Here is a 23,036-nt window from a genome sequence, read left to right as displayed (position 1 = left end):
AAACCAAAGCATAAATCAAACTCACATAGCCACTGTGACCCAGCCGGTCGGTTGGGCCAATCGGTTGGATCGGTTGGTTGGGTCAAGCGACCGCCTCAAGCAACCTCCCCAGTTACAGACAGTCTTCCAACTCCAAAATTCAAACTTTTGATCATCCAATTTCAATCCAGTTTTGTTATGATCTTAATCCGAATTTCAATCTTAACAAGTCTATAACAGAACTGCAAATCAATAACCTAAAATTGACAGAGATCTATCACCCAAATCACCTCCTTTAATTAGATCCATCCTTTATTCGAATGTAGGGATTCATTTTCGGACAGGATCTCCTCAAAAACATTGAATAGGGAATAGAACTAAACACAACTAGGTTACCCCAACATAAAGGAGATGGATCTACACCATTCTAAAGCTAAAAGAAGAGAATGGAGAAATACCTCAACCAGATTTGCAAATAGACGAGGGAGAAAGATCCAGATCGCAATCCACGCTTTCATCACCTTCCAGAGACGTGCCTTCGCCTCCTAACGGTCCACAACAACAATCCCAAATATAATAATGAGTTAAAAACACGGGATTTGCTATTTATAGAGGACAGGGGGCAAATTAGGGCAAAATCCCACAAGCAGACCATGGCGGTTGCTTGAGGTGGTTGATTGGCCCAATCAATCGCTTTAAGTAATAGCCCCTTAGTACTTTGCAGTACAAGGGTGCTTTGCTCAAGGGTTGACTCCTAACCTCAACCTAACCCTAAACAACACATGGGGGAGGTCTTACCTTCAATCCGAACATCTCCAAACACTTCTTGACCCTAGCTGGAATTCCACTCTCCTAACAAGGCAGGTTCTTCATCAAGTGAATCCAAATCCATGGGTTCAGGGTATGGATCATGGACTTCAATCCGGATACACCACAACTTAATCGACTTGACCTTCAGGGTTATCGAAACTGCAATATGGAATTCCGGGTTAGAAATACGGGGGTTGTTATAGACCCTACCCCTAGAATTTACTCCAAGAGTGAGTTTCATAGGTAGATACCCCGTGGCACCGCTTCAACACTTAACCCACACATTAGGAGGATCTTACCTAATGTTTGGGAATTTCCAAAAGTGCTGACAATGAACTCTTAATCTACTTTCCCAATCTGTCAACGCTTGTGTCAGCTCTTCTTCCGAAATTTAGCAAAACTCCAAGTTCACCATCTACATCATCCAGTTCCATTGGTTCAGGTTCCAATCCAATGGTCTTTATTTGGATGTCCCACAGTTGTCTTCTACTCACATTCTGGGTTTTTGGACCTACAATATCGGTTTTCGGGTTAGGATCTTAGAGGATTTCATAAGAATCGTCAAGATCAGCTCGTGTTAGGTTGATTAATGGCCTCAATGTCTAAAGCGTCTATGCCTCATGTGGCTTCTTCGACATCATCATTTGAGGCTTGGGAGGCCTTAAATAAGGTCTAGGATGAAATGCTCTCATTAGACCTACTGATACAGCAGAATCAGCACCAACGTTTGGCACCATCCATGGGAACTTGAGTAGAAGGTCATGGCTTAGTTATCGGAAGAACAAGACAATTTGTTGTTGCTTGAGGCTCCAGAAATGAGTCAGAGAGATCCTCAAGCAAGAAATAAAAAAAGGAAAATGAAGGAAGCAATACCACCTCCACCAGCACCTTCAATGCTAACTCGCCAGAAAAAGAAAGCACTAGAAGGATAGTCACCTTGAGTTCTAGAGCTTTGAAGTCAGCAAGATGGACATCCGCTGGAGATGCCAGCAGGAACATCGCAAGCAACATTTGATCTACATAAAATTTTGTTCCAAATGGAAAAATACAACATTAGATCCTCTAGACTTAGGATCTCATTAGAACATACATCTATCAAGCTAGAGTGCTATCACCTGTAGGAGTGGTTGTGTAGGTATTACTAGTTGAACTTTGAACTCCTCTTTCCCGAGCTAAAGTGGTCTCGAATCAACTTCGTCAGAGGCAAGAATCGAGGTGACATCATGGTGAATCAGATCAAAACCACGAAGGTCATGGACAAAGCTTTGATCCAAATCAGCATTCTTTTTCTTCTCCTATAGATCTAGAAGATCAGGCTTTGACTCAGAGAAATGAAAGGATTCTTCAAAGCAGGAGCAAACAAACTAAAACTCTGGGAAGCAAGAGAAACCAAAGGGAGAACAGAGAAAATTTGAGTTGTAGGCAATCCAGTGTTTGACGCGGATCACAAATCACTAGCAGATTTTGAATCCTTGGCAACCAGATTCTGAGGTTAGTAAAGGAGGATGATGAAAATATTTATAAATTGATTAATCATCATCCCTTCTTAAGAGAAATTATGGAGACTCCACTTCCACATAACTTTAAAACTTCCGGTATTTACCATGTAGATGGAAGCTCAAATCTGTTGGAACACCTCAGTCAATTCGACTCTGTGATGATGTTAGCAAGGGAAGTGGTAGCTTTGAGGTGCAGATAATTCTCGTCATCGTTGAAAGGACCTGCAACAAGTTGGTTCTTCAGTCTAAAACCAAACTCAATATGGAATTTTAAAGAGTTGACGAATGTATTTGTATCAAGATTTTAAAGTAGCATAAAGAGTAACAAGACTGCAACCAATTTAACAACGATCCGTCAAAATCGAGAGATCCAATACTGATGGGTGTCGAATCCACCAAAGATAATCCTTATCTCAACTGAATTTGTATTAGTAATGAGTAGGGTCGAATCCACAGAGATTGGTGAAGATTTATTCTTTGATAAAAATTGGGGGGTTTTGAATCAACAAATTAAATAAAAATTAACGAATGCAGTAGTTAACAAGAAAATTAGAATAATAAAGACTTTCGATCAAGATTCAACTTCAGAATTGATTATCTCAATTGATCATTGACTTAAAAAATAAAAACTTTAATTTCGGGTAGATTGGTTATGGTCATTGAGGATCAGTCCTCTAACAACCAATCTTTCCCTACTTTATTGATAACCTTCGGATCTGTCCTTTGAGTTATTCCCTAATTAATAAACATAACCTTCGGATCTGTCCTTTGAGTTATGTCTATTAATCGCATTAAAAATTAAAAGACCCAATCCCTAGTCAATAAACCCGGAAAAAGCCTTGTTTATTTAAACTAGGATATACATTCTCATAGCAAACTCTCCAGGGCATTGATTACCCATTCGAGAATGCTATTTGTCACTTATATAAGAATTGACTGAGTATTGTATTAATCATAAAACAAATGAGCCTCTTGTCTAAGGATTAATATAATAACATAATAAATATAGAAAATGCATAAATACCGAGAATTAAAGAAAAGCGATAATCCGAAGTCTCACAATTGGTGAAAATCAAACTTCCATTAATCTTGATCGAAAGCTAGAATTAGCTAGACATGGAAAATAAAAACAAAGCAACGAAAATAGAAAACATTGTGCTTTCTTCCTCAGAATTGTGGCTTCCTCTTGTTGTAGCTTCCCCTCAATCTCTGAAAATGCGTTCCTTCTTATAGAGGATTCCTGCCAATTCTGCGTTCTTTCCAAATCTGTTATTTCCATCGTTCGCTTTGGCAATGCAATTCTTCCCAATTCAGTTGTTTCCTTTCTTCATATTTGCCAATGCAATGGTTTCCAATTTAGTCACTTTCCAATTCAGCTTCTTCCTTAGATGTCTGATCGCAAGAGAGAACGAAATATTTGCTTGCTGAATTGAGACTTTTTACGAAAATCCTTCTGATTTGGGCAAGATCAAACCTCTAGCTTTGGACATAATCAAATCTTCCATCTTAATTTGGGTGTGATTCTTTGATTTGATTTAAAAATGTGCCAATATGGTTCTAACCATTCTTTTTATAGATTTGATATCCGAATGCTATAATCTGTTCATATCCAAATAAAACAACCAATTAGTCTCATTAAAATATAAAGGATTTGATATAATATTAATGCAATTAAATGACCTATCAAATACTCAGAGACCTAATGAAGCATTAGCTTACAATGCTATGTTCAGGGGCTTGAAAGATAAACACTTGCTTGAATCTCTAATTATGGACAAACTAGCAAGTATGTCAGAATTGACGACCCATTGTAGTCAGTATGCAAATATGCAAGAGATCTTGCAGGCTAGGAAGGAAGCAGATGGTGGAGGTGATAAAAAGAAAAAAAGTGGAATACTACATTCTGATAAGAGAGATAGGAGGAATGACAAAAATACTGGAAAGAATGAAAATAGAGGTGGAAGGAATGATCAGCTTCATGATCATGATCAGTATACACCATTAAACACCAAAAGATCAGATATATTAATGCAAATTCAGCATCAAATATTCTTGAGATGGACAACTCCTATGATTTCCGAGCCAGAAGATAGAAATCAAATAAATTTTGTCATTCTCACAGGGATCATGGACACGACATAGACAAATGTAGAGTCTTCAAGAATGAGATAGAACGTCTGATCAGTCAAGGTCACTTGAATCACCATGTCCAACATAGGAACGATGGTCAACAACAAAACAAAGATCAACTATAGAGAAAGAATCCACCAGAACAAGAAAAGGATGAGCAAGCAGATTCACAGCTTGAGGATCAAGAAGATCCAAAACCTTTATGAAAATGAACATCTGCCATGGCCATTTTGGGAAGTGTGGATTTGAGTTCTGTGGCCAAGTCAAGTCAAGTATAATCAAGTCAACCATCTTACGAAGACTCCTAGTCAACCATTTTGCGAAGGCTCCTAGTCAGCCAACTTGTGAAGGCTCCTAGTCAACCATGAGGGCTTCTCGTCAACCATCTTATTAAGGCTTTTAGTCAGCCATCTTATTAAGGCTCGTCGTCAGCCATTTTACAAAGGTTTTTGATCAACCATTTTACGAAAGCTCCTACTCAGCAATTTCACTAAGGCTTTTGATCATTCATCTCATTAAAACTCCATTATAACAAGGTAGTCATTAATGTTAGTCAAATGAGTTGACTAGTTGCTCAATAAGCAAGCTAATTATCCAGCTTCTTTAAGGGGGGAATTAGGATGGCATACAAACACAAGCATGTGCAAGACAAAAACAAAGAAATTTCTACAAAAGTATGGATCGAAATAAAAGTGCTCGTGGAAGTTGTGTACCTAGCTTAACAAAATAAATGACGAAAGTGCAACAAGTGGTCAGAAAGAAGAAGCATGAGTCAAAAGTTAAGGACGCTCGATCAAAAAAACAAGCGTTCAAAAGTTAGACTTCAAAATTACAACTAAAGCAAAAAGAGAAGCAAAGTATTTTGAGAGTGCATCATGGCACCCAAATTACAAACCACAAAGACTATTCTTGATTCAAAAATTTGTCAGGTAATTAATACCCATCAGATAGGGCAATCAGCAAATAAAGAGAACAAAAAGATTTACGTGGAAAACCCTTAACGAGAAAAACCACGGGCAAGAGAACTCCACTATTTAAATAATTAAATACAAGGAGGAGGAATATTCCTTTTTGAAATAGGATATTCCCTTTTTGGTGTGTTTTACAAGAGGAGGGGAGGCTTTCTTTATAGCCTCCTCCTCTTCCTTCTAGTCCCAAATCAGGCGATGTGGGATTAATTGTTCAAACATTTCAACAATCTCCCACTTTGAGATTAGATTGAGAACCAATCAATCGCCACACCGTTCTCTATCTTGCCACCACCATGCTGTCTTTGTCTCAGTCAAACCATACAAGGATCTGCACCAAATGAACTTGTCAGTGTTGATTGCCTTTTTTCAATGTATCTGCTAGGTTTTCTTTTGTGTGGATTTTCTATATATCCACCCTTCCATCTTTCACCACTTCATGAACAAAATGATGTTGGACTCCTATGTGTTTTGTCTTGGAATGAAAAGCTGGATTCCTTGCAATGTGCAAGGCACTCTGACTGTCACAATATAAGAGAATCTTTTCTTGTTTGTGCCCAAGTTCTTCTATGAATCTTCTTATCCAGATTGCTTCTTTACAAGCTTGTGTAGCTGCCATATACTCAGCCTCGGTTGTAGACAGTGCTACAACTGTCTGTAGTTTAGATACCCAGCTCACAGCTCCTCTTGCAATTGTAAACACATAGCCAGTAATGGACTTCCTTTTATCAAGATCACCTGCAAAATCAAAATCAACATATCCTCTGATAGTAAATTCAGATCTTCCATAACATAGAATAGCATCCGAAGTTCCTTTATGTATCTTAGGATCCTCTCACTATAATCCAATGCTCTTGTCCTGGATTCGCCATATGCCGACTAATCACTCCCACTGCATGTGCAATGTCCGATCTTGTACATATCATAGCGAACATTAGACTTCCCACTACTGATGCATATGGTACTCGAGACATCTCCATCCTCTCTGCTTCATTGCTAGGATACATACTTGAGGATAACTTGAAATTAACAGGAAGCGGAGTAAAAATTGGCTTACAGTCTTGTATATTGAAGCGGCGCAAAACTTTCCTTAAGTAACTCTTTTGAGATATCCAAATCTTCATGTTATTTCTGTCTCGGTGAATTTGCATCCCTAGAATCTTGTTTGTGGGTCTCAGATCCTTCATTTCAAATTCCCTAGCCAACTGAGCCTTTAATTCTACAATCCGATTTTTGTTGAGGCCTGACACCAATATATCATCAACATACAACAGTAAAATGATGAAATCATCAACACCAAACCTCTTGTAATACGCACAAGGGTCTGAAGCAAGTCTATTGTATGACTTGAGAATTATCAGAGTCGGGAAATGAATTTATCACTTCAGTAATTAATGGAGCTCATTTGGTGCCTACATTCTCACCTGCTTCAGTTGATGATCTGCCCTCTGAGGTCCTATACATTTAACTTTTATCTGTGGCAATTTCTATTTCTGTGTTGTTAATTTTCCATTTGTAAAATGATAGGAAAAACAAATCGTGAATATTTTGTAGAACCCTGGGGTGTACATACCTTTTTGTAGTTGTGGAAGCCTAATTTTGGTTTGTGATTACTGCAAGGAAGGCCTAAACATTAAAAATTGTTTTACACCCTTTAGTTGTTCACTGTATCTGTCGATCCCGTTTATTGATTTAGTTCTGCATTGCATAGATTTTCAGTAAATGTGATGCAGGGTCCAAAAGTCAGTCAATTTTTAGCAATAAAAGCTCCATATTCAAGGCAAAGTTTGCTCCATCCCCCTCGTCTGCTGGATTTCCATCCTTTCGTTTGATGTGACTACTACGCTGTGGTACTTGGTAAATAGAAATCAGTACCAGCCACTTTCCTGCTCGGCAAGAAATTCATTATTGGGTCTTGTATCAGACACTTAACAGTAGAACAGTCATACGAAATGGACAAATCATGACAAAGTGACAGACGTGAAGACCAAATGACTGAACTCACTGAAGTTGAATTGTCGGAGGATCTTAACAGGAGGAAAGAAGGTAAAGAAGGTGATGTGGCTGCAGAGATTAGGAAAGAAGAGGAAGCAGTCATCTCTGAGATTGGTAAGGCCTCACATGAGATTACCGCAGAAAAGAGGGAAGCACACCGCTTTTTCCCTCCTGGGAAGATCATGCATATTGTTACCATTCCTTCGGATGGGCCTGAATCTGAAGGTGTATCTTGTGTAAATTCTGAAGATACATCGAATAACCAGCAGGAGGGAGCTAAAGTTAGGATTTTCTTGACTAAGAAATCACTGTACAGTAGGCTGAGGTTCTCACAAACCATGATCAGTGATCACTTCATGCCTGCTTATGGGGAACAAATGCTAAAATTGATTAGCGACCTTGAGGAAGAAGCTGTTGTCGATGCAATTTCTAAGGAAGATGTTATCAGATCAGAGATCTTGTAGCGAGAACTAGTTTGCGGGAAATGTATTTCAAGTTCTCATTTGTTGTATAACTGTATATAGTCAGTAGTCAGTATGGAACATTGGGGAATAGTTCTTTTGTCATTCTCCATTTAATCCTCAATAGAGACTCTTCATTTACAAGAGAAACAGGTGGAATAGTTAAAGGTGTGGAAGTTTGTTGATGGAAAAAGATGGGGTAAACAAAAAAGAGTGGGGAAATTACTATTTCCAGTGAGATTTTCAAAGTCGAGTTTGTTTGATACACTGAGGTGAGTTTTTTTATTTTTATTTTTTATCGAGAGAGAGAGAGAGAGAGAGAGAGAGAGAGAGAAAGAGAGAGAGAGAGAGAGAGAGAGAGAGAGAGAGATCCCAAGTAAACATTGGTCTAAAAATTTAGTTTTTTAAACTGGTACCGTACAACAGACTATCTCAAATTTTGTGGACAAGCAAATTACTCTGTTCAGGTTGTTGAGTGAATCAAGCTTCATGAGTAAAGGATTAGCTCTTTCCTTCTCATTCTAATGGTTGAATTGCTTCAACTGTAATTTTCCGATGAAATTGGAGTTCAAGCTTCCCAAGTAGAGGTGGCCATCATACTCAACAACAGAAGTAACGAAGGACATAACCTTTCCATTTGAATCATCAAACTTCCTAATGATCTCCCCGTTGGTATCGACATTAACAGCCGTAGCTTTTCTCTTTGCTCCATCTTTTAATAATTCAGTCATTCTTGGAAAATTTGCAACCAGGTGCTTGGCTAACTTCGACGTGTGGACGAAGTCTAACCATGTATTAGTCCTTATCTGCAAAAGACCCAAACAAACACAAATTTGCTCTTTAGTTTCCAATAGCTCCACCAAGAAAAGTAGGTCATCGAGAGGGTTGTATGACAACATTCCTATTTCTACATTTTCATTGCTTTTATTGTTTCTGGGTGTTGAAATCATATATGGTTATATGGTAAAAGAAAAATGTTTCTAAGATTTCAAAATACACACAATAAAAAGAATTTTGGGTTATTTCTGTTAAAAAAAAGTATTAAAATAATATACAAAAAGAACAGGAATGTTGCCATACAACCCTCTAAGACTGCAACAGAGAAGAAAAGAGAGTACCCAGTAATTTCTGATTACCTCAACGAGGGCAACCCAAAAAGACCCATCTGGTGCCAGATTGATGTTGTCAGGTGCACCGGGAAGGTTCTCGATGAATACCTCTGTCGTCCCTTTGCTCTCTCCCTTCAGCCAATGCTTTAGACACCGGAATCTTTTGGTGGTTAAAAATAAGTGAATTTATGATCAGTGAATACCTATTGTTGAACTGTATCAAAGATAACAAAGTATAAATTCCAAACTAGAAGTTATATTTGGATAGTTTTTCAGTGCTTACTTCCATGTCTCGCAGACAACCAGAAAATCTTGGTCTAGTGAGAGTGCTACACCATTTGCGAATGCAAGACCATCCAGCACTAATGTTGTTTCCTTGGTATGTGGATCATACTTGAGAAGCCGTCCATGAGGTATTCCCTCCAGCATGTCTAGGAACCAATTATGGAATCCAAATTTAGTACTTGCATCGCTGAAGTACACATTCCCATCTGATGCTTCGATAACATCATCAACAAGACTGTTTCAATATAAAAAATAAGAGTAAACAAGCTAGAAAGGAGTCTGAATGATAATAAAGGTGAAACAAGGAAAACCCTTCATTCAATGAAAAACCATCTATGAATTGTTTATCCATCAAGGTTATCGAGGGACTACAAATTTGAGAAGATATGTAATCACCTTATTTTTGAATTGTTCATATGTGAAGTGAGCAACTTTACACTGTCGTGGTCAACCTTTAGCAATCCCCCCTGCACGGCATCAACAGCAAAATTAAAAAGACAAATCAATGCAAGGGGATTGGATACTGGACTGTTGGGTCTTCCTATTATTCACTATCTCACCTTTTCAACATCACATACAAGAACACTACCATCACCTGACATTGAGATTCCAAGCAAACCTTGCCCACCTATCATCTTCCAATCTTCCACTGAGCCATTTTTATGTACTCTTTTAATCCAACCATCTCTCGTAGCTGTGTAAATAATACCTTCCTTGTCTATGCAAACATCTTCTGGAAGCTCTAGTAATCCTTCTCCAACTTTGGCCACTCCCTGATTTCAATAAAAACATTTTATGAGAGACTTCTAATTAACCAAAAGAAAAAAAATACCCACAAACATCTCAAACTTTCAAGAGGTGTTGTTGCTGAGCATGTATAATGGAGTGTTGGTTTCTTAATTGAGAGCTGTGGTCAATGTTCGGACCTGTAAGTAATCGTTCGTGGAGAGGAGCAGGGGCGAGGATGGTGGAGGAGGAAACTGGATTCTCCCAGGTGATATGGATATGGGGGAGAATAAAAAAAATTTTAGCAGGAAAGCCAGTAAGCACACAAAGAAAACGCTTCTTGAGGTCGTCATGAGGGTTATCTCCTGGATGGGCGATTTGATCAACTTGATAGATGAAACCGAAATGTGGAGATAAGAGAATGGGTGGGGGCTGAAGGCCATCGTAGGGATCTTTATAGGATTTCAAGCTATCAAGTCTTTTGTTTCTTAGAAGGAGATTGAGTTGAAAAAACTAGAAAACAACAGAAACATTAACCGACAGCATCAATCAGTCAGTTCGTTTTAACCCCAAAAATAATAATAATAATAATAATTTGCAGAGTTTGGCATCTGATTATACCACATCAGATTTTATAGCTAGACATGCAATGAATTGGGTGACTTCTTGCATGTGGCTAGTAGCAATTCTCAATTTTTGGGTCATAAAGTGGGGGTAGATTTGAGCGCTGCACAACATGTGCTGCCGACTATCGAGAGAAACGTTGATCTCTACCGGTGACAGCACATACCCATTTAATGTGCAACACTGAAGTTGAATCCACGTAACGTAAGACTAAACCATGGAACTAATCTCTTCAACCGCATTAATTTTCTGATGTGATCTTTACTGTTAATTTGAGACAACATCCCCATCAACTTGGCTTTGGTCCATCACAAGTTTCATATGAGGTAGAACAATGACTTTGCTTCCATATATAATATTTGATTCCATATGCTTAAAAAAGCTTGAGTTTCTTGGGTGGAGAGTCCTTTCATAATATTAAGAAAAATAATTGCACATAAATATGGACGTGGTTTTTGTTACATGCACTTGACATTAGGTCCAAAGTACCAAAAACACAAATAGCCAAATATTGACCATGAAAGGGAAAAAATGGAAAATTCATTGGCACTTTTGTTATTCTTATATCTCACTTCATCATCTTGATCTCTCTAGATGTAGAAGTTTGGAAATAAACTTAATGGTGTGTACTTTAAAAAAAAAAGGGGCCATATTACCCCTTTGAACGGTAATAGGTCATGCTGAAGATATTTTTAAAAACTAATGTAAATATCTAATGGATTGTAGAGTTTGTAATTTAGACCGTATGTCAGGGGGAAGCATATAGTTCGCATTTCCTCACAGAATCGGGGGCACACGTAATAAGGTCGAAATCCAATGGAGTTTGTGTAAAATACCCATATTGACAAAGCCTTACCATTATTAGTTCTAGAGAATCTAGACGTAAATAAAGCTTTGGGTAAATATCACTTACCACCCCTCTTAGCTAGACAAATAGCACTTACACCTAGTGGCTGACCTATGAAGGGGCCGAGGGGGGCCATGGCCCCCCCCCAGATTTTTAAAAATTTGATGCATATTCCCTTAATTCCTTTAATTTTTTCAGTTTTTTCTCTTCCCACATGTGAAATGTCACTATTTGGTCCCCCATATTGAAAACAATTTTTACACTTAAAATGATAGGTATAAATGTCATTCCTAATCAAAAACTAATTCATCAATCCTTATTTATTCTCTCCTCTCTTCTCTTTCATCTTTTCTTCTTATTTATTCTTTTCTGTTTCTATAAAATGGGTTAAAATAAATTTTTGAAAAAAAATCTTATTAGGTATTCAAAAATCAAAATGTTACTTCTAATTAGAAACTAACTCTTCAATTCCTATTTATTCTCCAATCTCCTCTATCCTATCTCCTCTATCCTCTCTCCTCTTCTCTTCTTATTTATTCTCTTCCTTTCTATAAGCGTGGGTTAAGAAATTTGGAAAAAAATCTACTCCATAATTAGGACTCTTTCTCTTTCTCAATTTAATTATGGTTTCTTTTTTCCTCTGTTTTTTGTTATTCTTTTTATTTGATTTTATATTCTATGTTTCTTTATTTTTTTTGCAATTTTTGTTGTTTGATTTTGCTGTGAATAAAATGTCTATAGTTAGTAGGTAACTAACTACTATTGATTTGCATTTCTTACCTAAGAAAAAATTTGGTTTACATCTCCTATCAAAGAAAATTCCAAATTTTGGTTTGTATCTAACTTTTTAGGGTTGAAGTCATGTGTATATATATATTTTTTATATTGTTGCTTTAATTTTACCTATATTTTGTTGGAAAAAATATCATTATCAATAATTTACCTTCTTTTTCAAATATTTGTGGACCCCACAAAATATATGTGGGTCTATTATTTAATTTAATAAAATAGTTTAAAGGTGGGACCCCAAATGGGCCTTATAAGGGCCCACACAATATGTGTGGTAAAAAAACATTAGGGTCTATTTGGTTACATGAGTCTGGAGATTTCAAATATCTAGAGATTTCAAATCTATGGAGTTATAATTTATAAAATTAAATGTTTGGTTGTGGAATGAAATCTGTAGAATGAAATCTATAGATTCATCTTAAAAAATTATTTGATTGACATGATTTTTGTGAATATGCAAATGTATAGCTTTTTTGAAATCTCTGGATTTCACCCCTTACCCATAAATCTACAGATTCACGTTTTTAGTGTAAAAATGTGAATCTCTAGATTTCATGAATTTATAAATTTTTACAACCAAACAAGTATAATTCTCAAATTCATGAATCCAGAGATTTGAAATCGCTGGATTCATGTAACCAAACAGGCCCTTAGTGTTTCTTCAAGGGGAATGTTATCTGGTTTTCATTCTTTGCCCCCCCCCCGCCACTATTGCGTCCTGGGTCCGCCCCTGCCCTAATGCGTGTGTGAGGAAAGAGGAGAAAAGAAATTGTGGATTGAGCCTTGCCCATCATGTGGAGGAGAGAAGAAAGAAATAGGAGAAATTCTAGGGATTCATGAATATAACTATTTGTGGGGAAAGAGGAGGGAAGAAAAAATTGGGAGAAACTTTAAGGATTCAAGAGCCTAATCCGTAAATAAAAAATAAAATGAAGAGAAAAAGAATTTGGAAAAAAGTTTAGGGATTCATAAGCCTAAGTTAGTTTTTTTTTTTTTTTTTTTTTTTTTTTTTTTTTTTCAAGTAATTCATAAGCCCAAGCCACATGTAAGGAAAGAGGAAAGAAGAAAAAGTTGGGAGAACTTTAAGAGATAGGAAAAATTGGGTGTAATTTTAGGAATGGTTGTAATAATAGATTGAATGTTCATGGGCCTCTTGTTAATGGGCTGCATAATGGTTGTAATGGGATTAATATTTGTGGCTCAATCCCACCAATTTATTCTAATGAAGATGCCCCAACCCCACCATGTCTTGATCCGGTAATTCCTATTGTACCTCATCAAGGTCCTCTGGCCCACTGTAATCCAATCCAAGTGGTCGATGTCCCTTTTGCCCCAACTATGGACACTAGACTATCTAACTCAGAAACAATTGTTGATGTTAATCCTTTAGCTCAAACAATTCCATCTCAAGATGGATCTCCAATCGTATCTTCACTTCATCCTATGACTACAAGATCTAGGACGGGAGCACTTAAATCTACTGTTAGGATGAATTTGAGCTCATCTGTTGAAGACTTAGAGGTTCCTACATGTTACTTTAAAGCCTGGCTTTCTACTCATTGGCGGCATGCTATGCACGAAGAATTTAATGCTTTGGTTCAAAATGGTATTTGAGTTCTCGTACCCTCTTCTTCTTCACAAAATGTTATTGGATGTAAATGGGTATTTCGTGTTAAAAGGAAACGGGATGAGTCCATTAAGCGTTATAAAGCTCGACTTGTTGCTAAGGGATATCATCAAAGGCCTGGCTATGAGTTTGGGGATACGTTTAGTCCAGTTGTGAAAATGCAACTATTTGCATTATTCTCTCAATTGCCATTCAAAATAAGTGGCCACTTTGACAACTGGATGTTTCTAATGTGCTTCTCCATGGGAATTTGGATGAGATTGTTTTTATGGAACAACCTTTGGGTTTTGCTGATCCGGCGTATCCTTCATATGTTTGTCAACTAAAGAAGTCTCTCTATGGTCTTAAACAAGCCCCTCGAGCTTGGTACACAAGATTGACTTCTTTTATTATTTCTCATCGTTTGTAGAAGTAAGACTGACGTATTTCTTTAATTTCTACCACAAAACCTCAACTATGACAATTTATTTTCTCTTTTACGTTGATGATATTCTTGTCACTGGGAATAGTTTGCAAACTATTTCCTCTCTCCTAAAAGCTCTTGCTTCAAAGTTTGCTATTAAAGATTTGGGAGATTTACATTTTTTCTTGGTATAGACGTAACACGGTCTTTTGAGGGTTTATTTCAGTCACAGCGGAAATATATCACAGATTTGTTGGCCCATACAAAAATGAGTTTTGCTAAACCGGTTTCAACACCTATTGCTTCTAGGGCTAGTCTATCGCTTTCTGATGGGATATTATTATCTGATGGAACTGAATATAGGCATACAGTTGGCTCTCTTCAATATCTTGCTAATACTCGACCTTATATTGGATTTGCTGTTAATCGGGCTACTCAGTTTATGCATGCTTCTACGGATGTTCATTGGAGTGTTGTCAAGCGTATCTTACGCTACTTACATGGACATTAACTATGGGTCTTTTCTTCTCCTTGACATCCACTATGACTTTGTTTGCCTTTTTGGATGCTGATTGGGCCGGTTGTCCCGATGATTGTCGATCGACTACTGGTTTTCCATTTTTCTTGATTCACATCTTATTTCTTGGGGATCTAGAAAGCAACGTACTATTTCTTGCTCTTCTACTAAGGGCGAGTATCGTGCTATTGCTGTAGCTGCTACCGAGTTGCTTTGGATACATTCCTTACTTGGAGAAATTGGGGCTTTTCCACCTGTTGCTCCTCAAATTTGGTGTGACAATATTGGTGCTACCTATATGACTGCCAATCTGATCTTTCATGCTCGCACAAAACATATTGAGATTGATTTTCATTTTGTTCGAGATTTGGTTGCCACTCGTCAACTTGTTGTTCGATATATTTCTACTTAGGATCAGTTGGCCGATCTACTTACCAAGGTCTTTCTCTCGCTCGATTCTGTGATTTGAGAGACAAGCTTACAGTATTTGTCCCGTTACACTTGAGGGGGGGGGTCTGTTAGAGAGTCCTCTACTTAGTCCCACCAGTGACTCTACTTAGTCCCACCAGTGACTCAGTAGCATATATTTTTGTACTTCTATCTCTCTGTGTTAGAACCAGAAGACCAGAGGCACAGTATAGACAGACCAATAACAAAATCAAGGAGAAACGAATATATAAAGGATACCTTATGTCAGAATCACTTACCCAAATGTAGTAGAAGAAGCGAAAGGAAAACCAGCACGAACTCGAACAGGGTGAGTTGAGGTGTACGAACAGTACTTTTCCTTAAGGTATTTGAACGCCCCTTTCAGTGCAGACTGGGTTTGACCTTGACGTTTTCACTTCCAAGATACAACAACTCCTAGATCTGAAGGCTAGCACTCCAACAGATACTACTTGCTAAGGAGATACGAAAGTAGTACACAGCACAGTAATGAAGAAAACAAAAACGCAAGAAATTTTCTAAACTCTAGAATATGAATTTCTTTTTTTTTGTCACCAAAATCAGAGTAAGTCCTTTGTTCAGAGCTTCACCTCTATTTATAGGCTCGTATGGACACCTTTTGAGAGCTACATATGTACGTAAGGTCACCTTTAGAGAGCCTGAACTGTATGATCAGTCACCTCCCTACTACAAAACCCAAAACCAGGTTTTCTAGATCCACGTCTCCAAGTCCAAGTTCCATCATAGACACTTAATATAATATTATAGTGCCCCATGGCCTGGTTAGACTAGGATCTACGGACCACTACCGCAACCACGCCCGACTCGGTCCAGCTCGGTATATTCGCGTGATCCACATGTAACTCTCTACCGGCATACACCCCACTTAGAAGCTATATATGTATATATAAATCATATAATCATTAGCTCCATCCGATGTGGAACTAAACACATATGGTAATCTATTTTACCTAATATATATCCAGAAGAATCCTATAGAGTAAGAATAAAAAGAAAAGAGTCCTAAAACAAAACTAGGGAGATAGAGTTTTAATGTTTTGAAACTTATCTAAATAGTATATTATATTATATTATTATTTTATTTTAAAACAAAAATCCAACACTCTATACTATAAATACATACATACATCCATATATATATATATATATATATATATATATATATATATATATATATATATATATATATATATATATATATATATATATATATATATATATATATATATATATATATACTCACTCTTAATAAAACATATTAGATATTCATTCTGTCACGAAATAAGTATTTGAGAGAAGTTAGGATTCCTTAAAGGGATGTTTAGTTCAAATTACAAGTTAATATAGACCTTCAGATATTATCTTAACCCGAACACCATCGAATAGATTTTTTCTGTTTTCGTGCCGGTCTGATCCATTCAAGAGACCCACTGTACTCAATTTTCGAGACTCCATCCCAACTGTTCTTCACAATTTTGGTAGCCTTCGATCTCGATTCCTTCTGTTTCCATCTCAATCTTCCCGTTCCAGACAGACAGATTTGCACGGCATGCAGTAATATTGCTAGATGTTTTCACCTCAAACCATCACGAATAAACTTTGATTTCGAGTTCGATTCAATCCTCTCGTTCCAGACAGATGAACATGGACGGTGATGTCTCAGCAGCAAATTTAGGATATGAAGATTGCGATGATGATATTCTTCTAGAGATTCTGATTCGCTTGCCAGTGAAATCAATTTTCAGATGCAAGTGTTTATCAAAGAGGTGGCACAAAATTATCTCAGCCCCGCATTTTCGCGCACTCGTCAAAAGCAGGCGCCCTAACCCTAACACCAATTTATTTGGTTTATTTGAAACCCCAGTCAATAATGGACGTTTCTGGAGATTCATGCCTTTATCATCACCAAAGGAGGAGGATGCCAACAACGGTACGCCATCTTTGTCTATGAGAGAAATTTTTTACGACTTCCCCAATTGGTTCGTCTGTTTTTCGAATGGTCTTTTTCTCTGTGTCAAACGCACCGGGAGAACCGACTTTTACACAGCCTATTACATCTTCAATCCTCTTTCCATGTCTTATTACCCACTTCCACGTTTCCTGAAGCAAAAGCAACACAGACCTTTGCAACCCTGCATAGGACTGGTAACCACTGATACCTACAAAGTGGTTCGTGTGGAGCCTGCAATCAGTGATGGGCGTTTTCTTCTTAATATCGTTGAGATTGAGACCTTTTCTTCTGAAACCGGAGAATGGGATTTATCCTTTGTGACCGTGAGCGTTGAGATCTATAGAAAATTGTTAGATTTTCAGCTGTCGTTTATAAAGGTCATCGTCATAAAAGGGATTATCTACTGGATGCATAGCAATCCAGATCCAATGGAGTGCATCATCACATATAATGTCTGCAATGGTGGATTCAAGATGATTAAAGTTCCATCTCATATGCGTGCCACCACCTTCTCTGGGCGCTTAGGAGAGTCTTCTGACGGTCAACTTCATATGGCAGTGTTGGATAAACATTCATTGCAGATCAATATATGGGTTTTTCATTCCAACTCTTGCGAATGGTCAAAGAGAAGTAGCATGAAAATACTTACGGCCAAGAATAATTCTGCTACTCTCTTTGGCTTCCATCCTTATATTCCAGACGCTCTATTCGTCGAATCTGGGGGTTTCATCCATGTTTATCACCTCAACACTGACCCTACCACTCCCACAAAAATAGAGCTAGTGGGTCATATCCCTGAGATTAACTTCAACTGCATGAATCATCTACTACCATTGCAGTTGAATTGTCTACAACCATTTGTCCTCCCACCTTGGTACGTCTCTCCTTTACCATTGCCTGAAACTACTGGAGAGCTACATATAGACACACTTCGACCCTGTATTATGTGGATCCGCCCTAGGTTTAGGTCCAGTGGTTTTTTTGAGGTTGGTTCCTGCAGTTTTTCACACTCTTGTTGCTGTCAGAGATAATACCTAAGCTGTTAGAAGTTGTGTTTGCACATTCTAAAGGCGAGAAAGAACCATTGTTTGTTTGGATATATATATATATATATATATATATATATATATTTTTAATTATTTTCTAGAAGAGGGTTTTTTTTTTTTTTTTTATGTTAGTGATATCCTTAAGCTTGATTCAAAACTTGGGAAGTTGTGATATTCTGTAATCCCATTATTCATCATATAGTGGAAATTTTGGCTTCGTGGAATTTATGTCCGATTTGAAGGATTTTTCAGGTTAAAATTGCCGTGTCCTTGTAGTTATACTTTGTTTGCTTTGTAGTTATATTTTGGCTTCGTGGATGAGAAATATTTGATTTGCAACACAGTGATCAAGCTTCTTCCCCTTGCCATTTTTCTTTCTTTAATTTCAGATTGATTGCTGTAATGGATCATCTTCATTCAAATTCCAAATCATAATTTAGAAGGTTGAATTCAGTTTGCAATTATTCCTAACTGCAATCTCGTTCCTACATAAGAGGACGAAATCCAAGCCAACTCTATCTTATACTCCGGTTATAAATATTGTTTACAATTTTTATAAGTATTCAACTCCTAATTTCAAAACAGTTTATAAGGGTGAATCCAGTTTTCAATCCTCATTCCTGCATAATAGGAAAATATCCAAACCAACTCAATCTTACACTGAGGTTGTAACTACTTTCTAAAGTTTTTATGAATATACAACTCCTATTGGTTTCAAAGGTAAGAAAAAAGCCATCTCAAATATGGATCCAAATTCTCAGCATCCGGGAGTCCGACCACTGGTTGCCTTACCTGTGGTACTTAGGAACGCCTGGCATCCAGAAGCTAGATGCCATTCCTGTGGTGTGGTGTGGTATGGTATCTAGTGGCTAGGCGCAAAGGATCTCAATTCCTCAAATACAAGATTTGCAAATCAACTTGTACATGATCCAATCCTCACCGAGCTAGAGATATTTATTATATTTCCGTTCTAATTACATTTATATTCCCTGTGTGGATAAAAAATTACAATCACACCTCTTGGAATTCATTCTATTACAACGTTTACTTGTGCCTAACACCGTTAGTTTTAAGTATAAAAATGTATATTTACCCTTGTGAATTTTAAACAAATTAAATATATAAAAGTCTGATCAATTTTTAGGGTGAATCGAATTCTTAGGAAATTGTTTTGAAAAAGATATATAATATATACTTCTTTTTTTTTTTGGTAGATGTGTGATGATAAAAGATCTGAGGGATAGTTACGCAAAATCTCCTTTGTACTATAGCTTAATTACTACTTTATTCGTTATATTTTGTTAAATTAATATAATCTTAGACTTTACTTGAAATTACAATCCCCTGCCGTTAAGCTCCTTAATTAACTAGTGATGTAACATTTTTTTACTTTTCTAAAACTCCAAAATAACCCTAACGTTTATTAATATTTAGGGAGAGTTACTAGTGCCCACTTATACAGTAGCTTGATTATTGATTGAATTATGTCATTCATGAAATCACTATTGCCTCTAATTCTAACAATTTCCAAATGTTGAAATGATTAGGTGTGCAATGTCCATTATGCCCTTTGCTAAAATTAATAAGTCAAAAGATGATATTATATTCATAGAAAATCATATAGAATAACAATTTTGTCTTTGTATTATAGTCATTTTGGATTTCAAAGAGTCGAATCTTGATGAGATAATGTAAGGGATAAATAAGTAATAACAGACCTTAGCATTACTTTTGGGGGTTTTGGAAAAGTATAATGATGTTATGTCGTCAATTAACTAGCGTAGCTTAATGGCAAGGGCCATCTACAAAATCTGAGGTTAGAATTGTAAATTCAAAAATTACAGAGGATAAGGTGGTAATTAAGTTCAGGTACAAGGTGGCATTTGTAATTCTAATTAAGGGCAAAATGAACATTATAATTCTAAAATTACCATCCTCGTAACTTCTTTAGAAGGGAGGATGCAATCGTAATTTAATAAAGAATAGGGTGCAAGCCTTAATTAAGCTATGATACAAGGAGACAACAATAATTATCCCTAAATTTAATAAAATAATATAAAAATTGTGTCATTTTTTTTTCTTCTTTTTCTTTTCTTTTTCCTAGTGGTTTCAAATAAAGAAGGGTAATATTGACAATTTTGAAAATATATTATATGGTAACTCATCACATAACCCTGTTATTCAATTTGTAACGGAATTGTTGTTATATAATTCAAAACATTAGGGGTTTAAACGTAATAGAATAAATTATGGTGAACTTAAACCTAATTATTTGCAATCACATGTGGTGTAAATATAATTTTCTTTTTCCTTTATAAATTTCTAAGTTTGTGGCATTGGGAGCACTAATTAATAAGAAGCTTCACAACTCATTTCCCCCCCCCCCCCTTCTGGTATAAAGAAGCTTCAGAACTCTTTTTTGTTTTTTTTGGGTGTGGGAGGGGGGGGGGAGTTGTAAAAGAAGCTTCACAACTCAATTTTATGACGACGAGGATATAAATCCAATTTCAAATCTAAAATATAGCATCAATATTTTTATAGAGTTGCTACAGAGATTTTAGGGATAAGACCAATCATAAGACATGAGACAACCCAAATAACAATTGAAGCGTATGTGAGTATTGAGCAAGTAGATATACAAGGTAGCTTCCGTGCAATGGATATATAGTTTCGATTTTGAAAAATGGAATTACATACATAAGGTGATACTACATTCATTTCGAATAACTATATGAAATACTAATTTTGCCCTTAATTTCTAGTGGTTTTGGATTTTGAAGAGTTGGATCCTAATGAGATTACATAAAATGTAAATTACAAACCTCAAACTTATTTTTTGGATGTTTGAAAAATACAATGATGTTACATCATTAACTATCAGAGCTTAAAGACAAAGGCATTAATAGTTGAGGCAAAGTCTAAGTTTAGGAATTTCAAAAAGTACTATGCAAAGTGTTGTAACTAAGCTATAATATAGATAGACATCAATAATTCTGACAAATGGCAGAATGGACATTACACATTCACACTCAACAACCTCTTTAACTCCGATTGAAGTGAGGGGGTAATAGCAATTTAATAAAGAGTAAGGTTTGATTAGTGATTAAGTTATAGTATATAAGGGCAAAAGTAATTACCCTTAAAGGTATCATTCTGATGTTTAAATTTAGATTAAATTTTAGAAATAGCTAGCTAGATTGGGAGAATAAGATCATGGGCAACATTAGACCATAGGTTTACTCTAGGAAAAAGGTTATTCAAAGAGAGTACGCAAGCAATTGAGAAATACCCCAAAAGAGTAAGAAGTTAGGAAAAATCTCCCAAAAAGTGGATTTCGATCTACTCCTTGGAGAAATCTCGTTGGTTTCACAAGAAGGGTAAATCCTCAATTTGATACCCTCAAAAAATTGATTCCCCCCCCCCCCCAATCTTCTAGGTTATCGAATATGAAATCAACAGTGCCAACCCCCATGCCTTTCACACCTGCACCACCAATCTTGGTTGAGACGTTGGCAGCTACATCTCTTCCGGTGGCACCGCCATGATTCTGAGTGAAAAGATTGTGGTGGTTGTCGTCATCGTATGAGAGGGTAGAGCTAGGAATTTCATTTTGTAAATTTGTAAAATATTAAATACTTGAATGTGAAAAGATAAAGTTTGTATTTTTTTTTTTTTTTTCTTTTTAAAACCAGAAGATATATAGAGAATAGAAAAGTTACAATCTCATGAACAACCTCCTGCTAGCCTCCTCCACCACAATGGACTGGAGCTGCACTGGGAGTCCCCCCAGATCAAATATGACCAGTGCTGGAACTTCTTAATGACCATTCAACTATCATCAGGAAGCCCTAGAACATGCCAATGACTCTCTGTAATACCCATTACCATGTCAATAGCATTCTTGGATTCCAAACAAAGCACCACACGTTGATGCCCTCTAGAGACTACCTTCTCAAGACCACACTGAATCCCCTTAAGCTCACAAGTGGGCACACCACTATGATCTATGCCACCTGCGATAGCGAAGACAACCACACCCGTGTGATCACGACACAGAATGCCAACACTCCTCCCATTCTTGAGAGAGCCATCAGAGTTAGAACAATCCATCCTTGAGGGGGAGGAGACCACTGAAGTCAAGAGATTGTTGATAAAATCCTGATTTTCCAAAGACAAAATCTTCTCTCTTTTAATAATTTCTGAAAAAGCATTGAAGGCAGCGCCAAAGCATCTGCGATAAGAGTTAAGGAGTTCAGCAAGGTGCAAATTCATTTCTTACCCCCAAGCGTGAGTGTAGAGACCGGCATCACTCATTCTGGCTGTTTCTCTTTTATCCCGAGGAATTTAGCCTTTTGTACCCCATTCATGAGCATTTTGCCAGTTCCAAATGGAACTATGGTTCTCCTTTAGGTTCCTAAGAGGAACAAAGTGATCACCGGAGTTGGCAACACTCTGGGTATCTTCCAATTGACCAAGATCAGCATGGTGAGGTACATCAATTCCATCAACTTTGTGGTGATCCAATGCAGCATCATTAGAAGCAACCTGATGGTCGACAACTTCAGCTGCAATATTTTCTTGGTTTCTAGGACGGTGGAGGGGGGGATCAACCGAACATCTTCGTAAATAACAATATACCCTTTCCATCTCAACTACAATACACCAATCATCATCATACCACAACCAGTTGTTCAATATTATAAATGATAAAGTACATAAAAGAACATCACAAACGGCAAGTATACAATAAGATCAACATGCTTTATACAGTTACAGCAAGATATACAATTAAAGAATAGTAA

General features: G+C 36.9%; 2 protein-coding genes across 2 annotated transcripts; one reads left to right on the top strand and one right to left on the bottom strand.

Moving 5' to 3' along the window:
• Nucleotides 1–7,851: 7,851 nt before the first annotated feature.
• On the bottom strand, nt 7,852–10,367 carry LOC149011912 (protein STRICTOSIDINE SYNTHASE-LIKE 4-like). The gene is made up of 6 exons (XM_089163233.1): nt 10,163–10,367; nt 9,797–10,009; nt 9,633–9,703; nt 9,235–9,471; nt 8,979–9,111; nt 7,852–8,648 (listed from the first exon to the last, which is right to left on the bottom strand). The coding sequence occupies exons 1-6, from the start codon at nt 10,313–10,315 to the stop codon at nt 8,364–8,366; spliced, it is 1,092 nt and encodes a 363-aa protein (XP_089019359.1). The 5' UTR covers nt 10,316–10,367; the 3' UTR covers nt 7,852–8,363.
• Nucleotides 10,368–16,881: 6,514 nt separating this feature from the next.
• LOC149011911 (F-box protein At5g03970-like) lies at nt 16,882–18,219 on the top strand. The gene has a single exon (XM_089162796.1). It carries the CDS (start codon nt 16,882–16,884, stop codon nt 18,217–18,219), a length of 1,338 nt encoding a protein of 445 aa, XP_089018922.1.
• The last annotated feature ends 4,817 nt before the right edge of the window (nt 18,220–23,036 follow it).

This window comes from Hakea prostrata, chromosome 7, assembly GCF_041222555.1.
Source record: "Hakea prostrata isolate BN-2017 chromosome 7, UWA_Hpros_2, whole genome shotgun sequence".
Lineage (NCBI taxonomy): Eukaryota > Viridiplantae > Streptophyta > Magnoliopsida > Proteales > Proteaceae > Hakea > Hakea prostrata.
This window is presented reverse-complemented; position numbering and strand designations above follow the sequence as displayed.

Excerpts from the sequence above, each read along its gene's own strand:
- LOC149011912 (XM_089163233.1), bottom strand. The coding sequence starts at position 10,315 with ATGACGACCTCAAGAAGCGTTTTCTTTGTGTGCTTACTGGCTTTCCTG. Across the intron at positions 9,472-9,632 it reads ATGAACAATTCAAAAATAAG|TCTTGTTGATGATGTTATCG; the intron begins GTGATTACATAT and ends ATATTGAAACAG. Across the intron at positions 9,112-9,234 it reads GTTGTCTGCGAGACATGGAA|ATTCCGGTGTCTAAAGCATT; the intron begins GTAAGCACTGAA and ends AACCACCAAAAG.
- LOC149011911 (XM_089162796.1), top strand. The coding sequence starts at position 16,882 with ATGGACGGTGATGTCTCAGCAGCAAATTTAGGATATGAAGATTGCGAT.